The sequence below is a fragment of the Ruditapes philippinarum genome, unplaced genomic scaffold (genome assembly GCF_026571515.1).
Source record: "Ruditapes philippinarum isolate M1 unplaced genomic scaffold, ASM2657151v2 ctg2604_1_1_1_1, whole genome shotgun sequence".
In the NCBI taxonomy this organism is placed as follows: Eukaryota; Metazoa; Mollusca; class Bivalvia; order Venerida; family Veneridae; genus Ruditapes; species Ruditapes philippinarum.
This window is the reverse complement of record NW_026857602.1, coordinates 37,502-59,818: the sequence shown is the minus strand read 5'-3', so window position 1 is coordinate 59,818 and position 22,317 is coordinate 37,502. Positions and strand designations below refer to the sequence as shown.

At 31.9% G+C, this 22,317-nt stretch overlaps 2 protein-coding genes across 3 annotated transcripts; both read right to left on the bottom strand.

Moving 5' to 3' along the window:
• Positions 1-2,848: 2,848 nt before the first annotated feature.
• LOC132750284 (uncharacterized) lies at positions 2,849-13,337 on the bottom strand. 2 transcript variants are annotated; one of them, XM_060740234.1, is made up of 2 exons: positions 13,107-13,337; positions 2,849-4,801 (listed from the first exon to the last, which is right to left on the bottom strand). In XM_060740234.1, exons 1-2 carry the CDS (start codon positions 13,222-13,224, stop codon positions 3,708-3,710), a joined length of 1,212 nt encoding a protein of 403 aa, XP_060596217.1. In that variant the 5' UTR covers positions 13,225-13,337; the 3' UTR covers positions 2,849-3,707. The 2 variants fall into 2 exon arrangements, with proteins under 2 accessions (XP_060596217.1, XP_060596215.1); XM_060740232.1 differs by lacking the exon at positions 13,107-13,337 and adding an exon at positions 6,771-7,274 and having other exon boundaries at positions 2,853-4,801.
• Positions 13,338-17,542: 4,205 nt separating this feature from the next.
• LOC132750282 (uncharacterized) lies at positions 17,543-22,099 on the bottom strand. Its single transcript, XM_060740230.1, has 4 exons — positions 22,017-22,099; positions 19,521-19,673; positions 18,164-18,323; positions 17,543-17,819 (listed from the first exon to the last, which is right to left on the bottom strand). The coding sequence occupies exons 1-4, from the start codon at positions 22,017-22,019 to the stop codon at positions 17,740-17,742; spliced, it is 396 nt and encodes a 131-aa protein (XP_060596213.1). The 5' UTR covers positions 22,020-22,099; the 3' UTR covers positions 17,543-17,739.
• Positions 22,100-22,317: the final 218 nt, after the last annotated feature.

Genomic DNA, 22,317 nt, shown 5'->3' with positions numbered 1-22,317 from the left:
GGATCAATTGGCCATAATCAAAAATCATGTGTTGATTTAGATGTTACACTTATTCATCTCTATATGAAACTGACCAGTTTAAAGATGACTCTAGGAATTCTATATATTCGACATTTTGCTGCGTTTAACGGAATAAAACGTATTCTAAAATGTTTTAATGTAATGGCAGTCATTTTATAACGCCTAAAAGGCGCTGTTTCCTAAACTTTAATTTTGTCTTGTACATTACTTCACAATAGCGTCACTGTATTTGGTTTAAACTTCACAGAAAAGCAGAAAATCTAAGGGGCATGTTGCTTCCCGTAGTGCAGCTAGACAAATAAGCACAGCAAGATTTTATAGAGATGCAAGTAACTCAATCAAACCAAGTCTGCAATTTTCATGTAATTTTGTTAATATTATTGCTTTCGATGAATCACACTTTTCCATGTTTTAAAGCACAATATCTCCTATAAACGAAGGAACTTCTTTTGTGTAGCAATACCGGGAATCCATAACTAGAGGAAGTCTCGGGAGCACACCCATATCAAAAAGAGCAGCAAGAACAGAAAGTCCTTAAGTTCAACAACTTAATACCCGGTACGTGCGGTATATGTAAGAAATGCAGCTCCAGACGTTGATATTCATGATAAAATATGTGTGTTTCTTAACTTTACCAGTAGACCATAGAATAACCAAAATCCAGTTAAAGCCAACGTGAAGTAAATAATGCCTATCCTTGTCCTGATTTTGAGCAATTATAATATCAGTATATTTTAAGATGTTTAATTGTTGTTGTTGTTGTTATTGTTGTTTTTGTGTGTTTCTTTTCTTGGGGGTGGTGTTGTTTTTGTTTTTTTCAAATGCTGTTACAACGTTTTTAAAAAGTGTTGAAAATTATATGATTTTTTTGACTACACGTACGGGAACACGGTGATAAAAAACGCACCAATGCCATAAAAATATCATACTGAAAAATCTAGGAACTGCAGAAACAGTAATATTGCTTGCATGTCAAACAGGATTATCTACCGTTTACATCGGTGCTAGAAAAATCTATCCTAAACCCCTACCCTGTGTAAGGCAAGTTGTGTGTTTTAAATGTCGTCATTCCCGCACGCCTTTCATGAGAGAATTGCGTTTTTAGAAAGACGTCGTTTTGCCACTTTAAAAGAAATATTGTAAATTCATATGCTACTTTAAGAAAAAAAAATCCGGAATAATAGAATTAGTTTTCGTTTCTCGTTATATCTTACAGTGTTGTCTGTACGGCATATACAACAATAGCTTTCGCGCAAGAAAAAATTAGCCAGCGGTGAGGAGCAAACGGTTTTAAGTCAACGACTTTAACAACTCGACCATGGACGACACTATTACATTTTTAATGCAACTTCCTATGGGTATTTGCAAAATATTAATTATATAATTTTAACATGAAGACTTTACATTTTCTAGCACCAAAATGATTTAATTCAAATACGTGCACCAGAGGAAATTCAATTTTTCACACAGAGCATTTCTGGCTTATAAAAAATACTTCATAAGTTAATTTAAATATTGAATATAATTTGGCACTATCATTCTCTTTTCATTTGTTCTTTTGTTTTATTGTTAACATTCATTCAGTATCAGACAGAGACATTATTTAGGTAAATGATAAACTAAATATTTTGTCTTGTGTATCATATCATTTCATCATTTAAAAACCTGCCACAGCTGTTTGTAGTTATTGAAGTTATACAAACTCAAACCTCCATTACCATATATGTTAACATGAATTAGTGTCGCAATATACAGATTTACACTGTATAGGTAAATGAAACTGTTACGATGTTGAAACGAATTTCAGTAACTTTTTCAGTTGCACAACAGAAGATCAATTTTCTGTTTTAAACGATGGTGGAATAAGACAAAAGTTTATTGTCCATGTAAATATTGTTAATCATTTAATTTATATAAGATACTTTGTCATTTAAGTGTTTTGTTGTATTAATTCGGGGATACAGCGGCTTCATAAACTAAATAAAATGCAAATAATAAAATAATAAAACGCTTTGAGCTATTTTAATGTTCCGTCGATTTATAATGGTCAAATTGAAGAATTGTGAAAGCCAAAGCGTTTAATGATTCGTGAGACAAGAAGGAATTTTTGGTTACAGAGAGCAACTTTCACTTGATAAACTTAGGGGAATTAAAACACTACCGTATACCTCATATTTGTATTCAAGGCGTCATTATTTGGATAGTTTTTAAGAGAAAACTGAAATAGCGTAGAAAGAAAAACATCCCGTCGTGACATTTGAAACTTTGATAATGTGGAAGTAGCCTAATAAATTAAAATTATATTGTAAAACATGGATGGCTAAACGGAATATTTCAATTCGATTGATCTGTCTAGTGTTAATGTTTGAAGTTTTAAAATTCAAGTATATGTCGAGTTTAATAGCTTCTTTCACATTTCCGTATAACGTCTATAACAAGTCTAGAGATTTGGGTGATATTCTAAGTAAGATACCCAGTAAGATACCCTGAAGAAACTGCAATAATATGTTGTTCTTTAGACATTAATAAAATCATAGTTTGAAGCTCATCGTATTAGTTATGATAGGCGCTCAGATAACTATTAATGAACACATTCTTAATGTCAACAGTCTTCCTGAACTTCCCTGTGGAGTGCAACAGACCATCACCCAGTTACAAGCCAATATTTCTTAAGATACAACGAGAAGTCAAACTGCCACGTTGTTATCAAAGTCAACGTATATATTTAGAATAGAGATCACGGATGTAATAATTTTGCGATATTTACTTTTTTACGCACAATCACATTCATTGAACATACGTGTTAAATTTGTGTTTGTTATAAAAATAAATAAAAGGATAATTACACTATGTCTCTCAACTGTATATATTGAAAATTCCAGCATGACATAAATAATATTGACTCACATTATAAGATATTTATACATGCACACTTATTAGATTTGTTAAGAGTATGTACAGAAAAACATATATATAGACATATATGGACATTCTTGTAGGTTTGTTGAAATGTGTTACATGGAACAATGCGACATTCAACGATGATAATCGAAACAATCGTTCAAATCTGTAACAAGTTCTTCATGATGAATAATTAAATTAATTCAGTTCATTGACTATCAAATTCAGATTGCAATATTGAAACATCCCAGTATACAGCCGATATAAGCCTTATAATTTTATGACCATCGACGTCACTAAAGATGACTTAAATGCAGGTTAACTTTATAACTCTCGTTACGCAGTTTACGATCGTTAAAGTAGGCCGTACAGCCAAACAAAGCTCTATTTATCTAACATCGTTAACGGTGTCTAGTTTGATAGGCTAAATTAAAAGTGTCATCAATTTAAAATGATATACTCGTGAAACTCGATTTGCATTAGGATACTTAACATTCAATGACAAAATCGCATCATACACATGTTGATTACCAGATGCTCATGTTTGATCCTAACAAAGGTACCATCAGATTCAGTCCATTCAAATGAAACAGACATTTCTGTACTTACATGTAAATGTTTTATTGATTTTGTGTTTGTTGTTCATTTAACAAGTCAACAATATGTTATAATGTTACAGAGTTAACGTTGAAACCTAAAAATTGGCAAAAAAAATTTAATCTCTGCACCGATCTATAGAAAAACATTTTTCATACAATGAATTAAACAATAAACATGCACTTATTTCAGCCGTTATATTGAATAAAATTTGGGACTATTTCTTTAATATTGGTACTTTTCAGACTATGAATTTTATCTTTTGTCATCAACCACAAATGATACCAGTGATGCACTGTGAAAGTGTATAATCTATTTTTTCTTATCTTCTCTCGCCTCAAAAGTTCAAAGCAAGCTCTTTGTTTAAGATATGTTAAAGTGTTGACATGTTTACAAGCTTTTGTTATTTGTCCATTCGTTTCTAAAAGCATCGGATCTATCTTATCCATAAAATACTGTGAATTTGGCACATACACGGCGTTTTTGTCAATTTCCTTTAATTCACCCTTATAGAAATAGGGAGAATTGCTACTCCAGTCGGTTTTGTTCATTTCGCTAGATGACACACTGATGTTATTATATTCAAGGAATTTTCTAGTGACGTATCCTGGACCTGTAGTACTGACAGGGTCTCCATTAAAATCAGCATTCTGTAAGCCGACCAATAAAAGCTTGAAAAACGGGTGCTTTGGACGGCAACCTATAAATGCGTTGTTTATTATAAAATGTTTATTATATAACAAAGCGCTGTGCTCAAATGGTTCTACAGGGAAAATACAAGCATATTTTAATGTCGTTATGTTAAGTGAACGGAAATTTTCCATGTCAAAATCTGCATAAAATCCGCCATACTCGTATAGAACTGCGTATCTGAGCATGTCGGATCTTTTTACGTTATTGCCAAACTTATCATATATATCTACAAGATGTGGATATTGTTTCTGTAATAATTTACGACCGGATTCATCTGTCCAAAAGCGATATGTCCACGTTGGGTTGTAATAAATAAAGGATTTAACGTGAGCTGTATACATTCCAGGAATCATTTCAGTTTTGTACATATGATGTATGATATGGGGAATACGAGGGACGTCAGTGTCTGTTGATGGAAATTCTTCTTCCTTTAGAGATTGAAACAGTGGGAGCTCACTGACAACATGCTTGTTTGCTTTGTCTTGTGTGTTTGTTTCAACTAGTTTATCATAATTTATCGTAAACCTTTTGTTAACTTGTAATATCAGACTTCTTTCTCCTGTGGTAAGAACATTTAGGGGTGCTATGCCTGTAAAGATAAAATAACTTTGATTAAAGATTCATGTTCAATATTGCATTTTTTGTTATTAATTGCAAGCGTTATCAGAATAGCAAAAACACACGATATTTATGTTCGATGCTCTGTATGAGGAATTTTTGGCATAGCGGCAAAGCGGTACGGGATGCAGTACAAGATTTCTGTGACAGTTTGATTTTTAAAATAAAGCACGATAAACACAAATGCCGTGCTGGGTGTAAGAAGAAATGAAAGTTTTTACTAATTATTATACCGATCATTGTTTATAATACATAGATATACATAAAGTGTATATAAAATATAAAATATACACATCTGTACGCCTGTAAAAAAACTAAAATATCAATACAAACTATAACTTACACATAAAACTATAATGTGTCCATAGGACACGGGTGCCCCTACTGCGCCACTGTTCTGTCAATCTTATGACTCTAGGTCAAATATTTTTTGAAAACTAAAACTCTTTTACTAAGTAAAGTGCAAGAACTTTACAAATACTGAATAAATCCACAAGCAAACCCCAAAGTGCATAAGTACACATGCTGACCAACTTTCTTGTAAACTTTCAGGCCTACAAGTCAAATACTTTTTGAGCTATGCATGAACAAGTTGAAAATTGCAAATTTATACTACTGTAAGTCAAGGGCAATAACTCTTACAAAACTGAAAAAATCCACATGCAAAGTCCCAGGTTCATAGCTTCACAGTGATGTGAATCATTATTCCTGTAATTTAGTGATGTTGATCATTATTCCTGTAAAGGTGGTTGATTCTAACTCAAGCACTCAAGGAACAAATAACAACATAATGAAACGGTTTTTACTAAGTCAAGGGAAATAACTTTACAATACTGGATAAATCCACAAGTGAAACCCCAGGTGCAAAACTAAATATGCTGACAAACCTTCCCGTAAGGTTTAATGACTCTATGTCAAATCCTGTTTGAGTTACATGCGACACAAGTTGAAAATTGCAAAAATTTTCTAAGTCAAGGACAATAACTCTAAAAATACTAAATAAATCCAGACGAAAATACCCAGGTGCACAACTACACATGCTGATCAATATTCCTGTAAAGTTTCATGACTCTATGTCAAATACTTTTTGAGTTACATGCGACACAAGTTGAAAATTGCAAAATTTTACTAAGTCAAGGGCAATAACTCTTAAATACTAAAAATATCCAGACGAAAATACCCAGGTGCACAACTACACATGCTGATCAACATTCCTGTAAAGTTTCATGACTCTAGGCCAAATCAAATACTTTTTGAGTTACATGCGTCACCAGTTGAAAATTGCAAAATTTTACTATTTCAAGGGCAATAACTCTAAAAATACTAAAAATATCCAGACGAAATTACCCAGGTGCACAACTACACATGCTGGTCAACATTCCTGTAAAGTTTCATGACTCTAGGTCAAATCCTTTTTGAGTTACATGCGACACAAGTTGTAAATTGCAAAATTTTACTAAGTCAAGGGCAATAACTCTAAAATACTAAAAATATCCAGACGAAAATACCCAGGTGCACAGCTAAACATGCTGATCAACATTCCTGTAAAGTTTCATGACTCTCGGTCAAATACTTTTTGAGTTTCGTGCGACACAAAAGAGAACGGACGGACGGACGTCCGTACGGATGTTTTTACCAGAGCTACATTATTGGGTTTTCTTTTGTTATTTCTCTTGTTCTTTTTAACCCCACAATGCAGAAAATAACCCCACAAGAGAAACGGAATGAATGACATCAAAGACATCTATTGTTATGAGAACAATAGACCAAACCCCATAATGTAGCTCTGGTTTGTACGGACGGATGGACGGACGGACGGACAAGGGTAACTTGAAATGCTCGCCACTTAAGTGGGGGCACAACTAATAAAATAAATAAATAAATAAATAATAAGCAGAAAATAATGAAATAATAAAATTTACATATATACAAATGTATACCATTTTCTTTCAAGTTATATTCATGATATTTCAAACTATATATCCAATAAAAATATGCTCCTGAGCCAATCACCAAAACTACAAAATGTAAGCGATTTCTTGTGCCATGCACTACAAAGAATATCATCCTTTGGAATTGTTTTAAAACTACCTTACATAACTCAATTATGCCTGTTGGCGAAATAACAGCATATGCCACCTGTTGTTACGTGTCCGATTCTTTCAACCGGCTTTGTGATTGTTATCAACCTTCCGTCGCAAACAGGTATTATTTAAGGTAAATTATTAATTATCTGTTTTTCTTGTGAATCAATTATATCCTATCATTTCCTAACAAACCGTGAACATTTTCAAATCCCGTCACAGCTGCTCACAGTTATTGATGTTATAAGGTAACATGTATATTCAAACAGACACATTTCATAATGATTTTCGATCCAACATATTTAATAAGCATTTTGATAAAAACAAAGTATTTATAGGTTTCTGTCCCAAAATATCCGTTTTTACAACAAATAAAGACTGACGCTCAATACAATGGAGATAGAGTCAATGGCGCTTTTTATTTTTACAGACATATATGGAGAAACAAACACAAAAGTAACACAACTGAATACTATATCTTAAGAACTTCTTGTTGTGCATAAAATCTAGAAGAAATGTTGTTGAGTCATAATTTTCTGGTTATCAAAACATGCCATTCATATCGATTGAAATATTTGTGTACATGTGGAAATAACATTATATTATACATGTATTTGGGACCAAAAATATACATTTGATTTATTTTTGGTCCCAAATTATATTGATTTCTTAATGAATCGTAGATTAAAAAAATGTTATGATGAGCTTTGTGTTTATGATAGTATGTTTAATCAAATACCCGTAGAATGTAGTACAATGTTATTCTTATTTGCTGAAAAGTAAAAAAAATCCTAACATTTCCCGTATGAGTTATATTAATCTTATCTTATCTGCATATATAAAAAAGATCAAGAAATTGACTCTTGAGAACGCAATGTTGCAGCAGCCAAATAGACTGATAAATGTTAGATATGCAAGCAAAAAAGCATCGTTAAACAAATTTACAATCATACCTTGCACAATATCTTAATCTCTTAAAGCCACTGGCCTACAGAGGGTAAAAAAATTTAAAACAATAATACATCTGAGATAGCATTAAAAGTAACCAAATCATAAGATATTGACTATTTACAGTCATCAATGCCGTTGATACCGTTAAATCCGATTGGTAGGGGTATTTGGTTGTCTAAAGCCTAAAATCGGGAAGTTGGTTTGTAAGAACTATAACCCGAAATACGACATCCGTTCCATGTATTCATACTATTGTGAGTGAAGCCATTTAAGAATGTCAAAATGGCAGAATTGAAACTGTTATAGATTCAGTTTTATTGAGCCTATTTGTGGAAGGTAGTTTAAAATTCAGTCTACAGTCCACGCCCCTGCTTAAGTTAAGCAGAAGTTTACCTGGTGAAAAATTTAACTTAAAAAACATTCACAGATATGAATTCATTTGCTGAACATTTAATATCTTCAATTTTGGATAAACCGAGTTTGCAAGTGTCAGCTATTTGCTTTGTTTTCATTGTTATCTCCTCAAATTAATACGTCATTGGTTGTTTCATTTGCAATTCAAAAGCTCATTCAGTCCTAAAATTTTACCAATTTCATTTCACAAACTGCTTTTTTTTAGTTTTGTGACCTCTTATATTCTCCAAAATAATCTTTAGCTACTTCGCCATTAAGTTATACAAAATAGTGTATCTGAAGGCAAAACATTCTGGTACGTTAAAAGCAAATTAATTTCACAACCAACTACATACATTTATTGTAGCTGATAAGCATTTAACATGCTCTTAATCAATTATTAAAACATTTCAAAACACATGTTTTCATTTTAGCCAGAGGAAAGCTCGATTTTAATAATGAAGCAATTTTAAGCCTTTGTGTCTGGGTTATTGATTTTTACGTATTACAGAACCGATATATTATAAGATCGATTTGTTGCAATGGAGTGGAACACAAAACATTGGGGTTCTAGACAATGATGATGAAAGATAATGGGTATGGCTAAAACACGTTTAAACTGGTAGCAATGAAGTTTTAATCAATTCATTTATTATAAAAATTTATATACTTTGTGATCAAATATAAACATTAATATGTTAGAATACTTGATAATGAATTTTTTAATCAATTCATTTTTTACAAAATTTAAATAATTTGTGATCAAATTTAAACATTAATATGTTGATTTCATGATATTCGTTATCTTCTTGCTACTTAAAAGTCCTATTCATATTTATTCTTGATATTTTGATACGAAAACATGTACAGTGAATGTGAAATATATAAATCTTTGGACCTTTTTGACGTCACGGCAATATAGTAAAAGAAATCATGATTATTTCAATTTCGGTTTCAAATTGCACAAGAGTGAATTAATATAAATTGGAAAATATCACTTTAAAAACAAATAAGTATTGACATTGCAGTAAACCAATTGTAAGTAGTTTTATATTTCTCATGTCACTACTGTCATGAATTATTTGATATGAATACACCGATTGACAGTTTCCGAACTGGCAGACGACAGGCTGTTCTTACTGAGTAAAGATAACCGGTTGCGTATCTCACTGTATAAATCGTATGTAAAATGTTTTGACTTGTGGTAGGTTTATCCTTAAATTTAAATACCTTTCGTGTCAAACGAGATCACAAGCTTTTTCATTGGTGTAATAAATTTTAAAATGGACATTAAATCGCCCCAAACTAGCGATTTATAAAGGGCTAAACTTGTATCGTTTTAGCATTAGAGATATCGATTTTACTCGAAGATAAGAGAAACAACTTGTATTTTTTCACTCGATATACCTCGGTTATTTACCTTGTTCATATAGAGACTGTCAATGGGTGTATTCCTTGAACTGATACCACCGACGAAGTATACAATTAATTGACCTGTTAAAAGAAGACTCTAGGAATGTTCTATATATTCGGAATTGCTGTCTTTAACAGGATTAAACGTATTCTAAAATGTTCTAATGTAATAGAAGGCATTTTCTTAAGGTTGAATTTTTGTTTTGTTTTGTACTTTACTTCACAATAGCGTCACTGTATCCGATTTAAACCTCAAAGGAAAGCAAAAAATCTAAGCCCGTAGTACAGCTAGACAAATAAGCACAGCAAGATTTTATAGCGATGCAAGTAACTCAATCAAACCAAGTATGCAATTTTCATGTAATTTTGTTGATATTAACGCTTCCGATGGATCACAATTTTTCCATGTTTGAAAGCACAATATTCTTTGTAAACGAAGGAAGTCTTTTTGTGTTGCAATTCCGGGATTCTATAAGTAGCGGACGTCTCGGGAGCACACGCACATCAAAAAGAGCAGCAAGAACAGAAAGTCCTTAAGTTCAACAACTTAATACCCGGCACATGCGGCATATATACCTTAAATGAATGCCACTGTAAATTTTGATATTGGTGTACGAATATTTGTGTGTGTTTCTTAACTTTAATATTAAAACTACTGCGCAGTATTTCGCTATAAATGATCTTTGATCAACAATTATGTTTATTACCAGTAGACCATAGAATAACCAAAATCCAGTTATACCTAATCTTTTTTCTTAATTCGAGAAATTCTTTTTCTTCAGTTTATATTATCAGTATATTTTAAGATGTTTAATTGTTGTTGTTGTTGTTGTTTTTGTTGTTGTCGTCTTATAATGCTGTTACAACGTATTTTAAAAAAAATGTTGAAAATTATATGACCGTTTTTGACTAAACGTACGGGGACACTTTAAAGAACGCGGTGAAATAAAAACCAACCAATGCCATGACAATATTATACTGAAAAATCTAGGAACTGCTGGATCTAGAACTGGATCTAGAATTGCATGTCAAACAGGATTAACTACCGTTTACACCGGTACTAGAAAAATCTTTCCTAAATAACCCCTAATTTGTTTAAGGCAAGTCGGATGTTTTAAATGTCGTCATTCTCGCACGCCTTTCATGAAAGAATTTCGTTTTTAGAATAAGAATGTTTTGAAATATTGTAAATTCATATGTTGCTTTACGAAAAAAAATCGGGAGTGATAGAATTAATTTTCGTAATATTTTTAAGTGTTTTATATTCGGCATCTACAACGACAGCTTCCGCACAAGTAAAAATTAGCCTGTGGTGAGGAGCAAGTGATTTAAAGTCAATTACTTAACCACTCGACCACGGACGACACTATAACATCTTTTAAGCGACTTGCTATGAGTACTTTCCAGTGATATAAACAACTGTAAGACTTTACATTTTCTAGCATGATTTTCCAGCATGATTTATTTCAGAATTCTGGCTTATAATAAATGCATCATAAGTTCATTCATCAAAATATTGAATATAATTTGGCACTATCAAACTTATTTTAATCTTGTTCATTCTGTATAGTTCCTCTTTCTTGAGCAAAAATGATACCAATGATTACTGTATAAGTAAAATTTCAACTTTTTCTTGTCCTTTCCCTGCTAGAAAGTTCTCTGCAGGCTTTCTGTTGAAGACTTGATAAATTTCTAAAACTCTTACATATTTTTTTATAAACATTCCATTTGTATATAAATGGATAGAATCTATTTATCCATGAAATACTGTGAATTAGGTACATATACAGCATCATTATCAATCTCTTGTAACTCTCCTTTATAAAAGTATGCATTGGAGAATTGCTGGACCAGTCCGTTTTGATCATTTGAGTTGAAATATTCTCCATGTGATTATAACGAATAAACACCTTAATGTAACGTATTCAGGTCCGGCAGTTTCAAAAGGTTTGCCTTCTGGATTGGCTGTGTGCAACTTCAGAAAAGGATGCCTAGGGCGACAAGCCATAAATGCGTTGTTTATCAGAAAAGACTTGCTGTACAATATAGCACTATGCTCAAATGGTTCCACAGGAAATATGCACGCGTATTATAATGTCGTTTTGTTAAGTGAACGGAAATTTTCCAAGTCAAAATCTGCGTAAAATCATCCGCCATACTGTTATAGAACTGCGTACCTGAGCATATCGGATCTTTTGACGTTTTTTCCCAAATTTATCATCTACATGAACAAAAATATGGGTGATTTGTTTGAAGCAATTTACGACCAGAGGCATCAGTCCAGAATCAATACTCCTATGTCGGATTGAAGTTGATAAATGATTTGACGAGTCTAAGATATATTTCAGGAATCATTTCATCCGCATATATTTGATGTAAAATATGAGGAATACGAGGAGAACTACAGTTTGTTGATGGACACTCCTCTTCCTCTTGAGATTGAAATAGAAATAGAGTTTTGGTTAAATTAAAATTTGTTATGGTTTTTGGATGATCTGTCATTAGATTATTTCTATGATTCTATGATTGCACTGAAAGATAAAAGAAAAATAATTTTTCTTTATTCTGTAAATTAAGACCATAATTGTTTATCAATCATTGCCCTTTTTGGCATAAATCACATTTTATTTTGAAACATTATGTCGCATGGAACACCGTGAAATTGTCTTTGATTGAAATATGTCTTGTAAAATAATGTTTTGGTAATTTTAGATGATCGAAATATGTCTTATGAAACACCTTTAATAACTGCCTTGGATTTTGCATTGATTTTAGATTCTTTTTTATGTACAAGAAAGTATATAAATGGATTAACGAAGATGTCATATATTTGTGTCATTGCTATACTTTATAGTCATGTGACAGCTCAAATAGACCTTTTGATTAGGATTTTTTGAATTTTTAATTGTTTAGTTAGATTAAAGCAAAACAATTGATTTGATATTTACCTTGGATATTGCTTGTATAACTTGTCAGCTTTGAAGAACTGCTCCCAGCGCGATCATTATGTTAATCAACATTCTCTTCCCACGAGGTTAAAACAATATTATAATACTGCACGTTTGTAACGTCGCTTTTCATTTGATAATCGTGACGTTAACATAGTTTAATATACAGGTCTTCTGTCGATTCATGAAGAAATCTTACTTTTTCTCTAAAATTTGATGCTTGCTGTATTATAAATTCGTTATAAAGATTGTTGGCCGGTTATATGAGCCTATATAAACGGCTGTTTGCAATATAACCCTCGCCTAGCGGCTGGGATTATATTTACAAATAGCCGTTTATATAGGACCATATAACCTGTCAACAATCTTTATAACTAATAATATAAACGCAAAATGTTGTACAAAATGTAGAATTTATTAATTTGACGCTCCAAATTTTATAAGTGAAATCAAACGTAAAAGGAAACACTTAAACATAAATTGTTACCTCTTTGTTTTAGATTATCCTTGTAATAGTGCTTACTATATTTCAAATAGAAACATACTCCTGTGCCAATTAATAACACAAAAAGAATCTGTTTCCGTGTAAAATGACCTAATACCATCCTTGCTTGCTGTTGTCAAGCTTTCTAACATTATAGCTATTCCCCAAATGTCACAGATATACTACAAATACATACAATTCCCTTTCATTTGTTCTTTTGTTTTATTGTTAACATTCATTCAGTATCAGACAGGGGCATTGTTTAGGTAAATGATAAACTAAATATTTTGTCTTGTGTATCATATCATTTCATCATTTCCTAGGTAACTGTGGACATTTTCAAAACCTGTCACAGCTGTTTGTAGTTATTGAAGCTTTACATTATCATATCTTCATTACCATATATGTAAACATGAATCAGTGTAGTAGTAAACAGATTTACACTGTATATGTAAATGAAACTGTTACGATGTCCAAACCAATTTCAGTAACTCTTTTAGTTGCACAACAGAAGATCAATTTTATTAATTTTCTGTGCAAAGTGTTTATTTTGAACATGGTGGAATAAGACAAAAGTATAGTGTCCATGTAAATATTGTTATTCATTTAATTTATACAAAAGATACTTTATCATTTAGAAGTTTTGTTGCTTTAATTCATGGAAACAGCCTTTTAGAATACTAAATAAAGTGACAATAATAAAATAATAAAACGATTCGAGCTATTAAACGTTCGTTATCTTTTGTTGATGTTTTTTTTTTCCTTCTTTTTTATTTTTTGTTATCTTTTATTTATTTATTTATTTATTTATTTATTTATTTATTTATTTGTTTATTTATTTATTTATTTATTTATTTATTTATTTATTTATTTATTTATTTATTTATTTATTTTTTGGGTAGGGGCGGTACTTTTCGAGAGATGTTTATTTATATTAAATCAAACTGTAGTGTTTATCGTTTAAACGATAAGTGGTGGTGAAATTCTGGTTTTACAAAAAAGAAGATACATTTAGTATTATGCCAAGTTATATGGTCCAATTTAAACGGTTGTAAACTTAAATATGCTAAGCTATATGACATGTGTGTATTGAGCAATATAGTTTAAATCATCAAAATTATAATACTTTACAGTTACTTTCAGTGATAAAAGAAATTCATAAATTAGTAACTGCAGTGTATATAAATGATATAGCATGATTATTATGTGAAATAAAATCAACGTTACAATGAAAAACGAATAAGCTTCAATGTAATAAAATAATTAGACAGAAAAAGAAATAAAAGAAGATAATGGTGGACTTAGAAAATAAGAACTTTGAGAGGGAATAAGAATATATTGCGTCAGCATTACAAAGCCGTAGGTGCTATTTTTGTTGATACAGAGATATTATACACCGTTTAGAATTCCAAGCCCTTTCTGATAGTGCAACTCAGTTTAACTCAAACCTCTATGACTATTCTATCTCCATTTATTGTTACTATTGGTAATTCTGTGTCTAAATTGATAAAGACTTTATCTCCGTTAGGGTCATTAGGAGTTTGTGTTATTAAAAAGAGGGTATAATCTCCTAACCCGAAACTAAGACACTTATTTATAGCTTTATGTCCTTCTTTTCCGACCTTATTGTCAATTGTTCAAAATGTAGGTACACTTTAGTATTGTTAAGACCTCTGTTCAATTTGTCCATTCAGTATACTGAAAGGTAGTCATGTGGAAAAACACGTATTCTATGTACATACAACAACAGAAAGGGGACTTTCTATGGAACGCCATAGCTGCCTCATGTTGTTACATTTCGTTTTATTTTCCCCTAAAAGCGTCTTATTATGTATAATAGAAGTGTTGGCTTGCCAACGTTTTATGAGAACCTGTCTTAACGAAGTCTTATTAGGTCAAATATTCATTTTCTCTTGTCAAAACGTAGTGCTGACTTGTCTAAACACTGTCTTATTATTTCAAAACGTCATGTTATCATGTGCAAATCCGGTGTTAACATGCCGAATGGAAGTCTTAATATGTCTAACATGCACGCCATCTTTTCGAATTAAGATTTCAATATGTCTGAACACAGACTTGTTTAAATGTGGTGTTGAATTGTCTTGAAATTGTCTTATCATGTGAAACAGTAGTGTTATCTTGTCGGAAGTTGGTGTCATCTTGTCCAAATGTGATCCTGGTATGTTATGACACTGTTGTATTATGTTATACTGTCGTTTTGTCTTGTCCAAATGTGGTATTGACTTGTCTAAACACCGTCATATTTTGTCAGACTGCCATGTCATTGTGTTCAAATTCGGTGTTATCTTGCTAAGAGAATGTCTTTTATGTCAAAATAGCATGCGGTCTTGTCCAACTGTGGTGGTAATTTATCTAGAAATTGTCTTATTATATGAAACAGTAGTGTTATCTTGTTGGAACTTGGTGTCACTTTGTCAAACTCATGTCTTATTATGTCGGCTAGTAGAGATTTCTTGTTCAACGATTATATCGACCTGGCTGAGCGCTGTCTCGTTTTGTCAAACTGTTATGTTGCTTAGTATGAGGTGGTGTTATTCTGTCTTATTATGCCAAAACATCATGCTTTCTTGTCTAAAACTGTTGTTATCCTGTCTAAAAATATACTTATTATGTGAAATAGCTAGTGCTGACTTGCCAATAAATTATGTTTGTTTGTGTAAACGTTATTGTATTATGTCAAACAGTATTGTTGACTTGTCGAAAGATGGTATTGACATGTCTAAACACTGCCTAATTTTCTCAGATCGCTATGCTATTTTATCCAAACTTTATGTTAACCGGCCTAAACACCGTCTTATTATGTGAAATAATGGTGGTATCTTTACAAATTATGGTTATGAACTGTTAAAAGGCTATTTTAATTTGTCAAACTTTCATGCTTTTTTGTTCAAATGCAGATTCAACTTGTCTATATTTGTCTTATTATGTCAAATAGTCATGTCATCTTGTCGAAACGTGGTGATTACTTGTCTAAAATTACTGTCTTTTTGACAAAGTGTCATTTTGTCAAGGTTCGGTGTTATTTTTAATAAACATCGTCCTTTTATGGCGAAGTATCATTTTTCCTTTTCAAATGTGGTGTTTACTTGTTGAAACACAGTATTATTATGTAGTACAGTGGCGTTAACTTGCCAGTTTATGACGTTAACATGTCTAAATACCGTCTCATTATGTCAGATAATCGTGTTATTCTGTCCAGATGCGATGTTGTCAAAATTTAGTATCACGTGACCAGAACCCGCGCGGAGCGTGAAAAGATAGAGCAAAAAAGATAACGAGGCAGTTTCGCAAAATCAGACAGCGCTTTCTCAAGACAGAACTAAATTTGAACAAATTTACACAATTATCAGACACAATAAGACTATTTCTGTGTTTTACAAGAAAACATCAAATTCGACAATATAACACTTCTGTTTTACATTATAAGAAAGAGTTTAGACACGTCTTTACCACATTCCGACAAGATACCGCAATTTTTTGACTTTATAAGACTGAGTTTTAACCAGTCAAAACCGCTTTTTGGTAAAATAGCATACAGTTTATCATAATAAGGCATGATTTAGCCCAGTCAACACTCCATTTCGGCAAGATAATTCGAATATTTGATATAAAAAGACAACTCAGTAGTGTACGTTGGCAAATTAACACAGATGTTTGACACAATAAGACAATGTTAAGGCATTTAAACACCGTATTTTGACAAAATAACATGGCAGTTTGATAAAATAAAGCTTTGCTTTCACAAGTCAACACCAAATAACGACAAGAGAACACTACTGTTTCAAATGATCAGACAGTCTTTTGATAAAACAGCTCCACAATTTGACCAAATAGCGCGACAAGTTGAAATAATATGACACATTTCAGACACGCCAAAACGACATTTTGACACGATAACACTATTGTTTGAAAAAATCAAACAATGTTAACACAAGTCAACATCACATTTTAAAGAGATAAGACTACTGTTACGCATGATAAGGCAATGTTTAGACAAGTCGACAAATTACAATGGCATTACAACGCTTATATTTGATATAATAGGACGCTTTCTGGGCAAGTTAAAAAGAAATGAAAAAACATGAGGCAGTTATAGCGTTCCATAACTTTCTATCTCATGATGCCTTCATCACTTGATTCATTTGTAATTTGCGTAGGGAAATTAACCGATACAAAGACGGTCAATGTTTTAATTTCTTCTATAATTTCTAAACATTTATTAGTAATTAATTGGATATAGTGTAGAACCCTCTACATAGTTTAGACCCATTCGTACTCCTGAACCACTACAACAAAACGCCACTGTCAACAAAATATATTGATATCTAAATATCGAACTGTTTATAGAAAGCTACTTCAATCATTAATCATAGGAATGGGAAAAAAAATTTTACTTTTGATTCATTACAAAGGTGATACTTTTCAAATATCTTTAATCTGAAGATGCAAAGCCACATTTACTGATCACTCCTTTTGCTCAAACTTTCAAGTGTAAGTAATATAAAAATGTATATATGAAGCCATTAATATTTCTGTCATCCTATCAAGGTTGTATGACGTTTATCTTTGTCCATGTCAGTGTCCAGGGTAGAAATTCTGTAACGGTGATTTCTATCTATTCATTAAATTCAACACATTCTTTGATGATCATGTTTGACATTGCGATGAATTCTTCTTCATCTATTCCACCATTAGCTGTGAAGAAGGAAATAGAATGTGTTAGAATTCTGTCAAAATTATATATTATTTTCATTATCCCATCTTTAAATAAATATAACAGCCAGCTATTGAGATTTTAACATAACATTTTCATTGCATTTATCTCATTTAACGCATTGAATGCATCAAAATTATATTTAATCTAATAAATTAAGTTTCAAGTTTGACCTTTGACACAAAATCCTTATTTTGACTAAGGTATATATTCTCTAAATGTATTCATTGTCTCAAATCAAACAAATACTTCAAGCACATAATAGCTTTAAAAACGATTGCTTAAAGTTTATACATAAATATATAATACATAAAAGAATACACACTTGGCAGTTTATCCATGTCCTTGAATAGACCATTACTTTTCTCTGTGTTTCCAAGGACAGCATACATTTCATCTTTGACGATGGTGCCATCGTGGTTATGATCGTATGTACTAAACAGACAGGGATTATCTTTTATATCGACACTATAATACAAACCATCCTAAAAATAAGAAAATATAAATAAATTATCAGCCACATTTATGTCATTGTGACTATTTTTCCTTTGCGGTTCTATGTGAATAAGCTTTTTTAAAAAAAAATATATCAATACAAAATAGTATAAGAATCTGGCCCTGTGTCAACTAAAAAACCTTGATCAAGATCAAACAATCCTGATTTTATTTTTTATGCTTTATGAACTAATGTGATTATATTTGGCTACAGATAAAATGGTACAAAGATAATAAAATATAAACTATGGCCTTTTTAAAACAATAACATCCCTAATTTGGAATAAAATTGAAGAATAATAATACAAGAATAATCAGATCAAAATTTGGGTCAATTTAAGAATCAAGATCAATACATCAACTGTTAAAAGTCCTTATCTTGTAAAGTTATGGTAAATTGTTGAAGTGCTATCTCTACACAACTTTTATGAAGGCATTATTGTATATTAAATGATGCTAAATAAATGAGAACCTTTTTAGCTTTCTTTTAATTTTAATCATGTTCTTGATCCTTATCTCTACATCTTAAAGAACATGAAGACTGGTTATATCTTACTGAATTTAAGGTCACATTAAGCCGACGATAGCGCGATGTAATGACAATGCGCATGAACGTCAATAGAAACGGAGAAAGTAATAATACGTCCATGCATATTCAAGTATGTACGAGTACTCTAAGATTTCAGTAACTAATCACTTTCTAACTTGAAAGATATATTGTAAGGGATGTATATATAGATAATACGATGCTAGTGTTTGATATTTCAAAATTATTCAGGTAAGGCTTAGAAAAAAAGGAGGACATGGCTTTATCATGTAAACTTTATCATGTTTGCAATTTTGATATGCGTTTCATTCTTTAAATCTGAAATGAAATAAAAACCTATCAAGAAACCTCGAGTTCAAGCCGCACGCAGTAAGGGTCATATCTTTAAAAAAAATAGTCCGAAATATATTTTTAAATGTATTCGGTTCAAAATTTATCAATTTATATTAGAGGTAAACATATTCCACTCTCTTCATTATATTTCAATATGTATTAATGAGGTGTCTGATAAAGTTGAGGGTGACTGATAAAGCTAGATTTATCAGGCATGCACTTTCTCAACAGAAATCAATGTAATGACATGCTCAACGGATTTAAATGGTTTATGTTAAAAATACATATTTCTTAAATAAAAACTTACCCAATCTCTTGAATACCTTTTCTTCGCCCAAACGCACCATTCAGACGAGGTTGAAGTTGAACAGTCCGTGACACGGCGATTTTTGTCACAGCCTTTAGCAGTTTGTAAACTTACAATGAATAATAATCCAACGATACTTAAAAATGCGATATTCTGAAACGAAATGTTTGGAATATTCATGAACAGGTAATTTACTTTGTTTTTGCTTGCTGATTTTGTTGACATTTGCACTGCTTATGCTGTGCAGGATATTGGTGCAATAGTTACTATTGCCGATAGTACTAAAGCAGCTGCCAGCAGGAACTATTTCTGCAGATGATCATACTGATGATGATTATTATTTCTAACATATCAGACAGGATTATCTACCGTTTACACCGGTGCTAGAAAACTCTGTCTTACAACCCCCCCCCCCCATGTAAGACAAGTTGCGTGCTCTAAATGACTTTATTGCCGCGCGCCTTTTATGAATGAATTGCGTTCTTAGGATGACGTCATTTTTCCGTTATGAATGGAGTTGTAAGTTCATACGCTACTATAAGAAAAAAGTGCGTAATGACAATATCAATTTCCGTAATTTCTGTTCTGAAAATAATTGATATGTAATATGCAAGAAAAAGAATCAAACACTGGCTGTCGGTACAGACGGGAATATCTAGCACTCGGGTAGCGGAAACTCGGCAGAGTCTCGTTACCACCGTAAACAGTTACCCTCGAGCTAGATATTCCGGTCTGTAAGATTCTTATAGACAATGACGATAGATAAAAACAACAGAAAATATACGACTGTTTTAAAATAGGCATCTCTTAAAAACCAAAACTGTTTTTTAAATATTGTCTTTTACAATTACTAATCCGAATTAGCGACTTATCTGTCGTTCTTAGTAGTGTTTCCGTGAGCATTTACACAGTCGTTCCAAATGATATATTCCAATGGATGCAAATGTCACAATGATTATAGTTAGAAAGGGATATAACTTCTATATTCCTATTCATATAATTCAGGAAATGAAACTTTTAACACTATAGAAACAGAAATACGAGTCTTCGACAGTTTGCCTTAACTTAAGCCATCAGATATTGAAGTTGTCTCATAGAGCTTTATCAACGGTCCTGAAAGTTTCATTTACGAGAGTTTCTTTTAGTGGTGTAATTGTCATTTTATTGTAGATTTATTAAGTATCAAAATACTAATACATAAGATTTATGTACGTGTTTTATATTAATTTTAATATTGCATGATACTAAATCAAAATATTGAATATCTAATATATAAGTTCTCAAACGGGTAAACTGTCGTTGTTAGTAAATTGAAACTCAAAAGAACGCGCAACGAGGTAAAATTGAAATGATTGCTAGGTCATTCTGCCTTGGCCAGTTCATTTAATGTAGCTTTAGATTTAAGCTACCATCCACATCAAAGCATTGACATGAGCAGAACTAAGTCTAACATTTGGATATGTTATTGTGCTTAAACATCCATAGATACAAGTACGTCTAAGCGTGGTTATGATGGACCTTCAATGTGTCAGTTTCACACTTATTCAAATTCACGTTCGCTCTTAAATATTAGACTTGCTAAATAATCATCTTTGCGACCAATCGTCGATATGATCTTATTGAAACAAACTGTTATAACCACTGCTTTTATCAGTATGTACATACTAATTTTGCTCCTTAATAGCGACAGTATGAAATTTACTATTGTATTTTGAATCGTTGATTCACTTCATATTTATAAATTAAAGTCATTTTTGCAACGTATTAATTAGATTTATGTCAACTTTGTATTGTTAAAATAAAGACTTAAGAACATTCTTCCTATATACTTTTGTTTAAAAATATTGTTTACAATATGATCGTACCATAACATACGATTTATGTATTACGTGTTGTGTAATTATGACCATGTACAAATATATATACGTCAATAATTTATATTTATCTATTATAAAACATGAAAAAATTTAATGTGCATGTACATTATCTTAATGAGCCCAACGCCTATGATAATGGCAGCGACGGCGACAATGACGATGACAATGACGATGATAATGACGATGATAATGGCGATGACGACAATAACGATAGCGACAATTATAATGATAATGTCGGCGGCGACAGCAACAAGATGATCATGGTGGCGGCGACGACAATAACGATGGCGACAATGATAATGATAACGGCGGCGATGACGATAACGATGATAATGGCGGCGCCGAATGCAATAAGTTGATCGTGTCGGCGGAGACGACAATCAAGATGGCGACAATGATAATGATAAAGGCATTGATGACGATAACGATGATAATGGCGGTGCCGACGGCAATAAGTTGATCGTGTCGGCGGAGACGACAATCACGATGGCGACAATGAATATGATTATGGCGACGATGGCGATGATAATGATAATGAATAATTGATCAACATTTTAAAAAGTGGTTAATATCCAAATGATGGTATTTGCAGTCAAAGATTTGTTCTAAAATAACTTACCATGACTGTATGGCTTTTCCTCTAAAACAGCAAAGAAGAAAATGTCAGAAATATGACATGAAGAAAGTCTTTAAATATGTGTTTTATCAAGGAAAATGAGTAAGCATAATTTAATTTTCCTATTTCCGGGTTTTCTTTTTCTAATGTTCTTTCCCTATGTAATTGCAATTTTCAAGGAAAGTACGAAAACAAACGCGTATAGGGATAAAATTGGTTGGTTAAATAGTAGTTTCTTATAATAATGTGTTTCTCTTTTTATATCACGAACCTTTTTTCCTTACAAATGTCTACTTATCCCAAA

Coding starts and splice junctions, on each gene's coding strand:
- LOC132750282 (XM_060740230.1), bottom strand. Junction 18,324..19,520: donor AAAGGTATTCAAGAGATTGG/GTAAGTTTTTAT, acceptor TCTTATTTTTAG/GATGGTTTGTATTATAGTGT. Junction 17,820..18,163: donor GGACATGGATAAACTGCCAA/GTGTGTATTCTT, acceptor CCTTCTTCACAG/CTAATGGTGGAATAGATGAA.
- LOC132750284 (XM_060740232.1), bottom strand. CDS start 6,897: ATGATATTCTTTGTAGTGCATGGCACAAGAAATCGCTTACATTTTGTA. Junction 4,802..6,770: donor ATATAACTTGAAAGAAAATG/GTATACATTTGT, acceptor TTATCTTTACAG/GCATAGCACCCCTAAATGTT.